Source organism: Pteropus alecto, unplaced genomic scaffold, assembly GCF_000325575.1.
Source record: "Pteropus alecto unplaced genomic scaffold, ASM32557v1 scaffold177, whole genome shotgun sequence".
NCBI classification, from domain to species: Eukaryota; Metazoa; Chordata; class Mammalia; order Chiroptera; family Pteropodidae; genus Pteropus; species Pteropus alecto.
This window is the reverse complement of record NW_006442207.1, coordinates 7,312,927-7,325,516: the sequence shown is the minus strand read 5'-3', so window position 1 is coordinate 7,325,516 and position 12,590 is coordinate 7,312,927. Positions and strand designations below refer to the sequence as shown.

Here is a 12,590-nt window from a genome sequence, read left to right as displayed (position 1 = left end):
CTCCCCCACCCCCGCCAGCAATCACTGATCTGTTCCCCACTTCTGTAACTTTGTCATTTGAGGAATAGATGAGTCCTCAGTTTATGTCATGGATAGGTTCTGCAACTGAGTGAAACGATGTATAATAAAACCAGCTTTACCACAGGCTAACTGATGTAAACGAGCTAAGTTCCTACAGTGTCTCATCAATGTTATAATGATACATTATTTGAGGACCTACTGTATTATATAAGTGGAATCATGCTGTATGTAAACTTTTGAGATTGGCTTTTGTTGCTTAGCATAATTCACTGGAGGTTTATTCAGGCTGTTGTGTGTATCAGTAATTCATTCCTTTTTATTGTGTTTATATTGTGTAATATGGATATACCACAGTTTAATCATCCACCTGTTGACGGACATCTAGATTGTTTCCAATATTTGATTGTTACAAATAAAGCTATAAATTTGCATATACAAGTTTGTGTTTTGATGTTGAAAAGATATGTCTTCCTTTTTCTAGATTAAGTGATCAGGATTTCAATTGCTGGATAATAATGGTAGTTGCGTATTTAATTTTTTAAGAAAATGCCAAACTGCCAGAGTAACTGTACCATTTTATATTCCCACTAACAGTGTACAAGGGATTCAGTTTCTTTACATCTTCTCCGGCGTTTGAGAAGATGTCACTATTCTGTTACTATATTTTTTAGCCATTCTGCCACTTGTGTAGAGGTATCTTCTGATTTTAATTTACATTTCCCTAATGACTAATAATGTTAAACATCTTTTGGCGTGCTTGTTCACCATAGAAATATCCTCTTCAATGAATAGTTTGATTTTTATTTAATTGCTGAGTTTCGAAAATGTTACGTATTATACATACTAGTTCTTTGTTGGATATGTGGTTTGCAAATTTTTTCCCATGGTTTGTAGCTTGTCTTTTTATCCTCTTAATGGGTCTTTGCAGACAAACATTTTAAATTTTGGTTAGGTCCAAAATATTAGTTTTCCTTTATAGATCATGTTTTGGTGTCAAGTCTAAGACTTCTTTGCCTAGCCCTAGATCCTGAAGATTTTCTCCTGTTTTTTCCCTAAAGTTTTATAGTTTTGCAGTTAAGCCTGTGATCCATTTTGAGTTACTTTTTTATTGTCATAAAACACATATGAATATTACCATTTTAACCATTTTAAAGTATACAGTTCAGAGGCATTAAGTATATTCACAGTGTCGTGCAGCCAGCAGACTATATAAACCAGCACTTTTTCATCACCACAAACCCAAACCCGGTACATATTAAGCAGCCATTCCCCATCCCTCCGTCCCCTAAGCCCTGGCAGCCGCCAGTCTGCTTTCTGTCTCCTCGGATTTGCCTGTTTTGGATGTTACATAAATGGAATTATATAATAGTGGCCTTTTCTGTCTGGCTTCTTTTCTTACCTTAACGTTTTTGAAGTTCATTCATGTTGTAGATGTATCAGTACTTCATTCCTCTTATGGCTGAATAATATTCCATTATGTGACTATACTACATTTATTGTTTATCCATTCATCAGTTGATGGACATTTGGGTTGGTTCCACCTTTTGGCTATTGTGAATAGTGCAGCTATGAACATTTCATGTACAAGTTTTTTTCTGACTTATTTCACTTAGCATAATGCCCTTGAGGTCCATCCAGGTTGTTAAAAATGGTAGGATTTCCTTCTTTTTATGACCGAATAATATTCCATTGTGTATATACCACATTTTTTAATCCATTCATTTATCAGTGGATACTTGGGTTGTTTCCATTATCTTGGCTATTGTGAATAATGCTGCAAGCTTCTCCCCTATTTTCCTGAATTCTGTTTGTGTTCAGGTAATCTTGAGGATCCAAAAAATTTTTTCAAGGCTTGAAATAACAATTCAATCTGTATATATAGTACTTGGCATGAAAAATTGCAGAAAACGACTTGTTCTTATATTTACTTAAACTCTATGTAAAACTCATTGTTCAGCACCTATGTATGGAAGAATACTCAAATGATAAGTTACTATTCTTGTTCTTTATTCTATCCTTTACATAAATTCTCAATTCTTATTACAAATACATAACACTTTGAAAATTCTAGTATTAAAAAGCTAAGATAAGTAATGAGCTTTTGAAGTTTTAAAAAGGTCAGCATGTTTTGAGGCATTTCTAATCTTAGTTCTTTTTTTTAGGTGTCATTTCCTCATTTTTTGACAGATTCCATAACCTCCAATTTTTAAATATTTATGACGGAATGCAGACAAAGTCTCAAAATTGTGTAGCCTTCTTATACTTTATGATATGTGAAATAGTATGTGTCATTGTCAAGAGAACTAGTAGACAGAAATTATGCCTTTGAATATTGCCTAAAACAAAAGTAGCATGATTTGGGGCAGGATGTTTAATCCACTGATCCTCTAAATTATCAGCCTCGTCCATTGTGTAGTTCCGAAGATAAAATAAGATAGAAAGGTGTATGAGGTGGTATAAAGCATAAAGTGTTATGTATATATAGTATTATTATTAAAATGGATGTATCTTCCTTTTTATCTTACTCATCTACAAATGCGTTCATCATGAAGAGTTCTTCAAACTATAAGCTTTTACTTATCAGTATTTCATTTATCAGTTTCTTAAATCAGTGCTTAATGCAGTGAATCTACTACCAGTTATTTATTTTTTGCCGTGTTCATATAATTATTTTATAATCATCAACAAATTCAGTGAGACACAAGCTTATTATCTAACTCTATTCTCCATTAAGCTAAATATGCTTTTGGGATTGAGGAATGGGTACTATCCAGCTGAAGGCAATATTAGTGGACTGTCTTTTTTAATATGACTTAAGAAGCCAGTGGCCTACCATGGCAAACTAAAATGGAATTGATTTCTTTGTTAAGTGATGCCGCAATTATTAATTGAAAACCCACTTAGTCTGTACTTGGCTACTTAAAGTCAGCATGACATTTACTAATATATGTGAATTTGCTTTTTTTTAACTTAATTTTCTTTGAAATTTTGATCTGCTAGCAATAAGCCGTTTAAAGAATTTCAAGTGGACCTATTATAAATAGCTTCCAAAGATTGGTTAGAAAATTAGTTTCCAAAGATTGGTTAGACATCCAGACTTCTGATAACCCAGCTGGATATGAAAAAAGAAGTTTCTTATAGTTGGTGCTCTTTACACCATAGTTTCAGATAATAGCAAGATAATGGTAAATACCATAGGTTGGTAAATCATACTAATAACAGTAGAGTAAAACCTATTTTTGAAGAATGTAGGATGGCCAGGGTCATTCCATTAGTAGTGAATGTTGTGTAAAAAAGAAAAAATCTGGCCATTTATCCTGTGAAGAACCATTTAATTATCACATGCTCATTCTTAAGTGTTTTTTTCCCAATTTTTAAATAGATAAATTAGGATGTGAAAGACTCAATTATATAAAAGCTCATTTTTTTTTATACATTTCCTTCGCTTATTAGTTGCTTTCTAGTCACAAAATCAGAATTTCATTAAAACAGTTTGATATAAAGTGTTTTAAACCATATTTCCTGAATATTTCTGTGTGATACACTAAAATAATTTAGGTAACATAGAATGTTGCATATGAGATTGATAGTGAATAAGGAAATAATTTTAACATGTTTTGCAAAAATTATTTTTAACAGATTCAGTTTACATTTCCAGGACTAGAATTAATGCAAAAATGTTTAGTGTCTTATAAGTTTGCTCGGGATAAGTTGGGTCAAGGCAGCTTTAGAGATGAAGTCTATCAGAGAAGACTATTATTAGAGATAAATACAGTAACCTCATTGGTCGTTAGTGTGTTTAAAAGATGGGACCAGATGTCTCTGGTCTTTATCAGGGATTCAGATCCCTAAGATGAAAGTGACCTTTGCCTTTCCCCTTCTGGGTCTATCTAGAAAAAAAAGTGTTCTGGAACTTGAGGCTGGAAGGACTGCAGAGTTGCAAGTTCACAGAAACTTGTGTCCCCTTAGTTTTTCACTTGAATGGAAAAAGCATACTTGGATGTTTTACATTAACTCCCCTTATTATGAAGTGATTCTTACCACCAAGCAAATAACCACTTTAAAGGATAACACTTTCCTAGTCAGATAATTATTCTGTTACCCAATCATTTATACTGAATCTTGCATTTAATTCAAAGTGACCACCTGGAGAGAAAATTGTATTAAGCAAAACCATTTTTACAACTTCTTTTTTTATTTTTTGTTTCCTTTTCTTCTTCCTTGTACATTTCTGCATTTTCTATACTCAGTTCAAAAGAACAACTAAGGAAAGTGATACATTCATCAGTAGTCTCTTTTTCTCTTGAAAGGCTTAATGCCATGTCACTTCTAAAAGTTTGAGGACACATTCCTTTGGTTGGCAGTGTCTGTTACTCTCTGCTAGGTCACTGCTACTCTGAATGTGGTTCAGGATCCAGTGCCAGTCTGCAGACTGGACTATTTATTACCAGTCTGTGACAAGTGTAGACTATGATATTAAGTGTTTGGAAACTTCTTGCAGTTTGAAATTACCGTGACAGCTAAATGCATAATTTTGGATTTTACAAGATTATTGGCCCACAGCAAATGAGAGAAAGTCACAATAGACAATTTGAGAAGCACTGATGACCTCATTAACTTCTAACAGAGATCACTGGTGGGAGTGAGGGGAGGAATCTTAAATGACTGTCCTGTTGACCTATCTGTAGTTAGTTAGGTACTCAGCTATAGCAAAGCCCAAATGAATTTGTTGTCTGAGCATAAAATCAAGGACTATCCTAAATATCAGTGATAATGATAATTAAGTGAAATCAGCTGTTTATGTGGTTTCTGAATAGCTTTTTATTGTTTCTTACTTGGATTTAAAGCACTATTTGCTGAAGTTATGTAATCAAACAACCTTAATAATTCCTACATTTCTCCCTGGGAAGTTGTTGAATCATTTAAAAAACTTAAAGCTGTGTTTCTCTCATATGTTAGTAAATTACATTCATTATAAAATGCAGTGGTTATTAAATATGGCCAAAGTTTGGTCTAGCAAAATCTTGAATGAGAAAGAAAAGAGAAGCTCTACTGACAGTACTTACTAACCGTGAAGATTTGCCACCATAGATGTGGTGTTTTACTTTGGTATATTTTGATCACTGCTTTTAAAAAATGCAATAGCAGCTGATGACATTGTTATAATTGAACCACAAGTTTCCATTAGCTCCAAAAATAGCAATTTCCAATTGAGCGATATAGGTTAAAATATTTTTACCTTAATGAAAAATTGTTCCAAATTTTTTTTGAGAAGCTGCTTTTCAAAGAAAGTTACCACCATAACTTTCTGAGGGCAAAGTATAAAGTTCTGCTTGACCGATGTTAAATAATTTGAGTTAATGAATTTACCATGAATGTCCTCCTTTGTGTTTATTAATACAGATAAGGGGAATCGGCAGGCTTGAAGCATGAGTTCAGATGCCGGCCAAGGCGTGATCACCACTCCTCCTCCTCCCAGTATGCCTCACAAAGAGAGGTATTTTGACCGCATCAATGAAAATGACCCAGAATACCTCAGGGAGAGGAACATGTCTCCTGATCTACGACAAGACTTCAATATGATGGAGCAGAGGAAACGAGTCACTCAGATCTTGCAAAGTCCTGTGAGTTGAAATAATTACAAGACTCTAATTTTTCTTCTTCTTTGGAAACCTTGTTATAATGAGGTAGGACAGGTATCTTAATTCTCAGGTTGGAAGGGGGGTGGAGGAAAAATGACAAGTTGCCCCCAATTTTTCAGAGGCAAAACAAACACTAATTTATATATTTGATTTACAAAGCTCTAATAACAAACTAGTATTGTCTTGGTGGTGTAAATTTTCTTTGTGTGGTGTTTGAATGTAATGCCTCATTAAAGGAGGACAAAAGATGCTTCTGAGCTCAAGGACACCCAGTTCAGACTGAATATCTGTGAAGAAATGAAAGGCATGACTGAAGTGTTTAGGAACTAAGAAATGAGTTAGGTACATTTCATGCACATATTTGCTTCTTCCTTTGGGTACCTTACACTCGGAGCGGCATAGGAAGACTCAGGTTCCTGAGGAGACCTGTGATTTGGCAGCCTCGTGTTACATACACCTGATGCAGGCACACATACATGTCTACACACCAAACTAACTAGCTTAAAAGTGGATTTTAATCGAAACTCAAGGAGAAAATTCTGCCTGCGCAATAATATCCAGACTTTGTGAATTCTATTCAAATGATTTGTTAGTTTTCCGACCCTTAGTGAAATTTTAAAGGTCACAGGTAAGCGATAGAAAGTGAGGGAACGGCTTGATTTACGACGTAAAATGATTTGCTAGCTTCATGCATCATGAAGATCATGGGCTCCTCAAGGCAGAGTTCAGCACACGGAGACATGCGATGCCCGGGTTAGGGTTAATTAGGTTTTCAACTTAGGTACTAAAATAAGCACCGAGGCTTCGAGCTGCCTGAGGTGGCCCTGGTAAATAATTTTTGTTGTGCCCTTGTGAATTTAATCACAGAAGTCGAGTCCAAAGCCAAAGGGGAATTCCACTCTGAGTAATTCTCCTGTTCCAGTGGCCTAGATAAAAGCAAATACAAGTTATAAAAGCAATGCAAGCTTTGAGGAATTTAAATGTAGCTTAGATTTAAAGCTTTAAACCATCCTTTAAACTCTTAAAGCAACCCTTTCCCAATGGAAAGGCGATTAACCAAAGAAGTCATCATGAGGGAATAAATAGAAGAGAAAAGAGCTCTACTGACGGTGCCTTCTTTTATGCAAACCTGAGTTTCTGTGTTTATAAATACTTGAAGGGCACATTAATTACTTGGATCAAAATAGATATATTTCCTCTTCTAAAGAAAGCCTACTTTTAAGAACTTATTAGCCAAATGACTATAGTAACATATAGAATTAAATCACTGAAAGAATGAGATAAAGTTCAGATTTTGTTCAGAGTTGTTAAATACTGAGTTGGTTAGACATCCAGACTTCTGATAACCCAGCTGGATATGAAAAAAGAAGTTTCTTATAGTTGGTGCTCTTTACACCATAGTTTCAGATAATAGCAAGATAATGGTAAATACCATAGGTTGGTAAATCATACTAATAACAGTAGAGTAAAACCTACTGTGTGGAAAGTGCTCCAAAGAGGACTATTCATTGTAACTGTAGAGTTTAAAAGGAAAAGGCACTAAACTGCATTTCCATGCCAGGGTTTTTGTTTTATAATTTTCCCGTTAAACTAAAGACAGCATAACTTTCAGTAGATTTCTAATTTTTTATTATTTATGTATTTTCATTTGTAAATCGCTTAAAAGTATCAATTTTACTTATGCTTTGGGGAACTTAATGAAAAAACAGGATAGAGCAGATATGTAAATTGCCATATTCACATGAATGATAATTTTCAGCTTAAAGAGAAACAAAGATTTAAAAGAATTGTGGATTGCTCACTTTTTCCCTAGATCCTTGCTAATCAGTTTAAAATCTTGTTTGTGAAAGTGTTTAAGTTTTGTCTATCTGACATGTTTTAGGTCAGAGGTCCTCAAATTTCTTTTAATACAATAAACTTTTCACCACAGGAAATGATATATAGTGGCCTATATTAGTTACCTATTGCTAAATGACAAAGTATCCCAAAACTTAGCAGCTTAAAACAACAAGCTTTATTTATATCTCATCATTTCTGTGGGTCAGGAATTTAGGAGCTGCTTAGTCAGTGGTTCTGGCTCAAGGTCTGTCATGAAGTTGCAGTCAAGACATCAGCCAGGGCTACTGTCATTTGAAGGCTCGACTGGCCTGGAGGTTTCCGCTCTTCAGGTGGGCCACTCACATTGGTATTGGCAAAAGCCACAGTTCCTTGCCACGTGGACCTTTACCTGAGGCTGTTTGAGTGCTCTCCCCCAGAGTAAGTATCTGAGAGAGAGCAAGGAGGAGACTGCAGTGCCTCTTACGACCTAATGTCAGACATTAAACACCATCTTTCCTACCATAGTCATTAGGTACAAGTGAGTCACTAAGTTCAGCTCATACTCGACAGAAATTAAGCTCCACCTTTTCAGGGGTGGATTGTTCACTCTCTGACCAGTTTGTTTTAAAAGCACTACCATCTGACACAATTTATTTTCCTTCCTCGCACATGCCAGGCGCATTCGCGCTCTCCTAAACCCTGCGAAAGTTTTATTCCATTACAACCTTAGCGTGAATCTAGAATCTCATCTAAATCTCATCCAGGGGCAGATGATGCTCCTGGGTATAATTCCTTAAGTACAGCTCCTTCTTTTAATCTGTTAACCTGAGAACTAAAGAGACAAGTTATCTGTCCCTCCACCACATGCACACACACCCCCCACACGATGGTGGGGGCAGACATAGGTAATGGCTAAAACGTTCTTGTTCAAAATAGGGGACAAGTAGGTTATTGAAGAGTAGCTCATCCATAGCATTTCTGAAATCCACCTGGGCAAATGTTTGGAAGTTCTGCTGGTCAGTACTCAGCCCTTCTACTTACTAGAGGTGAGTCTCCCTAGCTCTGGGCTTTCGGTTCCATCCTCTGAATCATTGTTCCTTTTCCTTGAAAGGCAGCTTGTGTTTGCAACTGTGTGTTTTCTCAGCCTGCTTCTTTCTTGTAGAGGTTTTGGAGTTCAAGACTTTTTTGTACTGTCTTTATTCCACTAAGCCCAAGCTTGCAGTGTTTCTGCCAATATAACTCTCTTAAAATCTTTGTGGTCTCCTATGAATATTGGGGTTCACTCTGTTAGACAAAACTCATAACCAGTAAAGATCAAAATCAAGTATAGTACTAATTCATGTTTGTAAGAAACAAATTTATCAGTCTTCTATTTAATATTATAAGTTCATTTGGGAAGAAAGGAAATTAGGAGAGAAACTAATAAAAGCAAAGTGTAATACTTTTTTTTATTAAGCACTTACTCTGTGCCAGGCACCTATTATGTAGCGAATCCTATTTAATCCTCAAAAACTCAATCAAAGAAGTATTGTATCCTAGTTTACAGATGAATAAACTGAAACCTAGAGACATTAAATAACTTGCTAAAGTTTTTACAAGTTTAGTTAAATGGTAGAGTCTGAATTTAAACTCCAAAGTTCACACCCTTAAGCACTAGGCTGTACCACTTAAAGCATTCAGTAACAATGAAATGATTCCACCCATACATTATTGTTTCATTCATCTTCAGATCTATTGCTCAAGTTAATTCAACTCAACTCAAGAAGAGTTTCCAGTCACAAGACCTTTTGGTATCTATAAATTTGTATGACAAACATAGCACCTTATTGTCTTGAACTGAGAAAATAAGAGAACATAGAATTTGTTTCATCCTGACTCCAAGTATTACTTCTTTCTAGGAATTTCATGGCCTTTGTCATAATTTTTTATTTTAAGAAAATATTTGTCTTAGAAATTAACTGCTGGTGAGGAGACTGGTTTAGCTAGAGATTTTGTTAATGCCATAAAGAGAATCTGAAAGGTTTTTTTGACCAATATACTACTCATATATATGTCTATGGAGATCCTAGATTGTCATTTACCCTCTTCTCTGAGTTCATGGCAAATCATTGGATTTAAATGATGCCTCATCAAAGTTAAAGAAGCATGTAAGTGGAAAAACTAATGGCACATTGTGCATAGTAGATATTTGAATTCCGAATGCGTAGTAGATGGATATATGAATAATAGCTGGGTGGGCTGTGAATGGTGTCCAACAAGCTCCTACTGAGCTTGGCTGTTTAATATGGAAAACAGTTGGTGGGTTTCAGAAAAAGAACGAAAGTTCTTAAGCCTTACCACTTATAGGAAGCAATTTAGACTGGCCTACAGAAATGTGCAATGTTATTCTAAAAGAGAGGACAACAGGAGTATAGGTGGTGATAGTTCAGGCATATGACACACTAACATTTCTTAATAACAGGGCAATGCATAACACTACAAGCTTATTTTGAAGATAGGAAAAACTTCAAAGCCATATATATACATTTTAGAATATCACTGTAACTAAGGTGTAAATTGCTAGCAGAGCACCGTAATTAGAATAACTGGTCAAAACCACTATGATTTATCTGGGCACTTTGGAAGTTTAAGATGCAAATATCTTTATTAACGTTTGCATTTTTATTATATACCAGCTTCAAGAAAAGATATTCTAACCTTTAGCTTCATATTAATTAAGAGTTAGATACAAGAAAATGACCATCCAGAAGGAAATTTGGTTTATTTGTTTTTTCTCCTTTTAACAGGGCCAGTGGTAATCTATTTCCAAATGATTACATTTCTTAATGGAGAATTTCTAAGTAAGTTTGTTATGCTCCTAATTCCACTTTAGGAGAGATCTAATAGCAATTGCAGGGTGCCTTGGGAGCAGCAGTCTGTAATCATTTTTTCTTTTTGCTCTAGTAATTATTTTGAGGTAGAACATCCATATGTGTATATTTAAAATCCATCTCTGATATTTATGAGTATTCTCTTACCTGATTTCCCTGAGTTAGGTATTACTTATACATCAGCCTATATTTTTTTTTTTCAGCCTTAACTAAAATAATCACATCAGGTCAGTTTCTTTTATCAAATTGGTCCTCTCTTTTCTGTGGTTTAGAATATCTTTCATCTATTGCCACTTTCTCCTGAAAGTTCCGATCTTAGATTCAGAAGCCTTCAGGTCTAATATTTCAAGTTAATGCTGCTTTTGGTTTATAGTATAAATGAATATGTATGTACATGAGGATACTCTTACCCTACATGAATCTCAAACTCTGAACCTTTCATGTTTTTACAAGTTTATTTTTATCCACACCTTACGAATTCAAGTTCACAGGATCACTCCCTCAACATTGACAGAAGATGTATAAAATTAAAAGGTGTGAAATTCAGATAAGGCTTTTAAGGCACCCTCTCTTTAACTTAAATGTTTTGCTTTTCACCTAATGATTTTTTTAATCATACTTTTTTTAGACCTGTGTTTGATGAGAGAGCTATCCAAACTATAAGGCTCTGGGGACAATCCAAGTTTTGAAGTAGGATTTTGTTTGAGCTAAACAATTAAATGACTTTTTAAAAATTTAGAACATTCAATGAAGATTCGTTTAAAAAAAAAAAAAAAAAAGAATTTCTCCCATTAGGTGATGGACAGGCCTAATTACACAGGAGGAATTTCTTATTCAAGTAATAGGCTAATAAGATTGTTTTCTAGAGCTTCAGATTCCAGTGCTAATAACCTATGAAATGGAATGGATCTTTGCTATCATTAACTCAATTCAGATTGAGATCAGATTCTTTATTTATATTTAGGAAAATAAAAAGAAAAGAAACTCTAACCTACTATTTTATTAATTGAACACTGAACTAGACGCTCAGGGAGACTAGAAATGTGAAAGACAGCCCCAGCCATCAGATACTATGGCATAGTAAAGTAGGAAAAATAAACCACAATCATAATGATAGATACCCTAGATGTAATATAGGCAGATGTTAAAAGAATTCAGAAAAAGAAGTATGGAGATCTTCCCTAAGTATGGGGTGATTAAAGAAGAGGCTTCAGAAGAAGGTAGCATTTAGGATGAATGTTGAAAAAAAAAGTAATTCATTAGGTAGAGGAACAGTGGAAGCCAGCCAGCATTTCCATTTGATGAAATTCAGTGAGCAGGGATAGAACAGTACAAGTTGTGATCAGACAATACTGAGCAAACTTCATCGGCTAGACCACAACAAAAGGTAGTAATGGTAGATACAGCCCCCCAAAATTGCATAACTGATTATAGAGACTGGAGTACCAGACTGTTTTGGCCTAAGTTCGAGTCAGCCCATATTCTCATCATTTCCTGTTTTAATCTGTTTACATAATTTTCTTATACATACATATATGCATACAGTGCTTGTTTTGGACCTGGGTTCACCACCACTCATTAGCTATGTGACATTGAGAAACTCACTTAACTTGATCATCGGTTTCCTTGTTAATAAAATGTAACTAATAGGATCGTTGTGACGAATGAAATAACTAAAGCATGTAGTACAATACCTAACATATTGTAGGCAGTTATTTTTGTGGAAATTGTGTATATAAAGTTATATACAACATTGCTAATTTAAAACATTTTATGCTTTTGTGGCAATACTTTGAAGATTTTAATCATAATTCTTTAGGCTGCACTTTGTCTTTGAAGGTACCAGAATCTATGACCCTGATGGCACTCTGGCTTATTCACATCCGTGTATCTATGTATTCAAGGTGTAACAACCCCCACTACTTCCTGTGCTCTTCTGTATCTGAGATAGAAGCCAGGTTTATGCTGCAGCTTTGTGTATGTCTTGTTTGATCTTTTAACCTGACTCTTCTAGAGAACTTGTTGGCTTAATCTGACTTCAAAAGCCCAGCATGTGACCTTGCTGCCTTGCTTATAATTTCTTGTCTGCTTTAATGGGAGAATTCCTAATTGTAAGAGAGCAAGTACTGTGGTACTCCAGGATCATCATCATCTGCTGCTTGATAATTTGTCTTGCTTTTTCTATCGTTATAACCTAGTGCTCTAATCTATCCTGAGATTTACTCAGTATTTCTCATCA

General features: G+C 35.0%; 1 protein-coding gene across 6 annotated transcripts in view; it reads left to right on the top strand.

The window, feature by feature from the left end:
- Positions 1-12,590, top strand: part of ADD3 (adducin 3) — a 112,686-nt gene that overhangs the window by 78,327 nt on the left and 21,769 nt on the right. For all 6 annotated transcript variants that reach the window (XM_025039183.1, XM_015596384.2, XM_006920870.3 and 3 more), the window contains one exon: positions 5,425-5,645. In XM_025039183.1, the coding sequence (XP_024894951.1) occupies positions 5,451-5,645 (195 nt within the window). In that variant the 5' untranslated portion in view covers positions 5,425-5,450. The remainder of the gene's footprint in view (positions 1-5,424; positions 5,646-12,590) is intronic.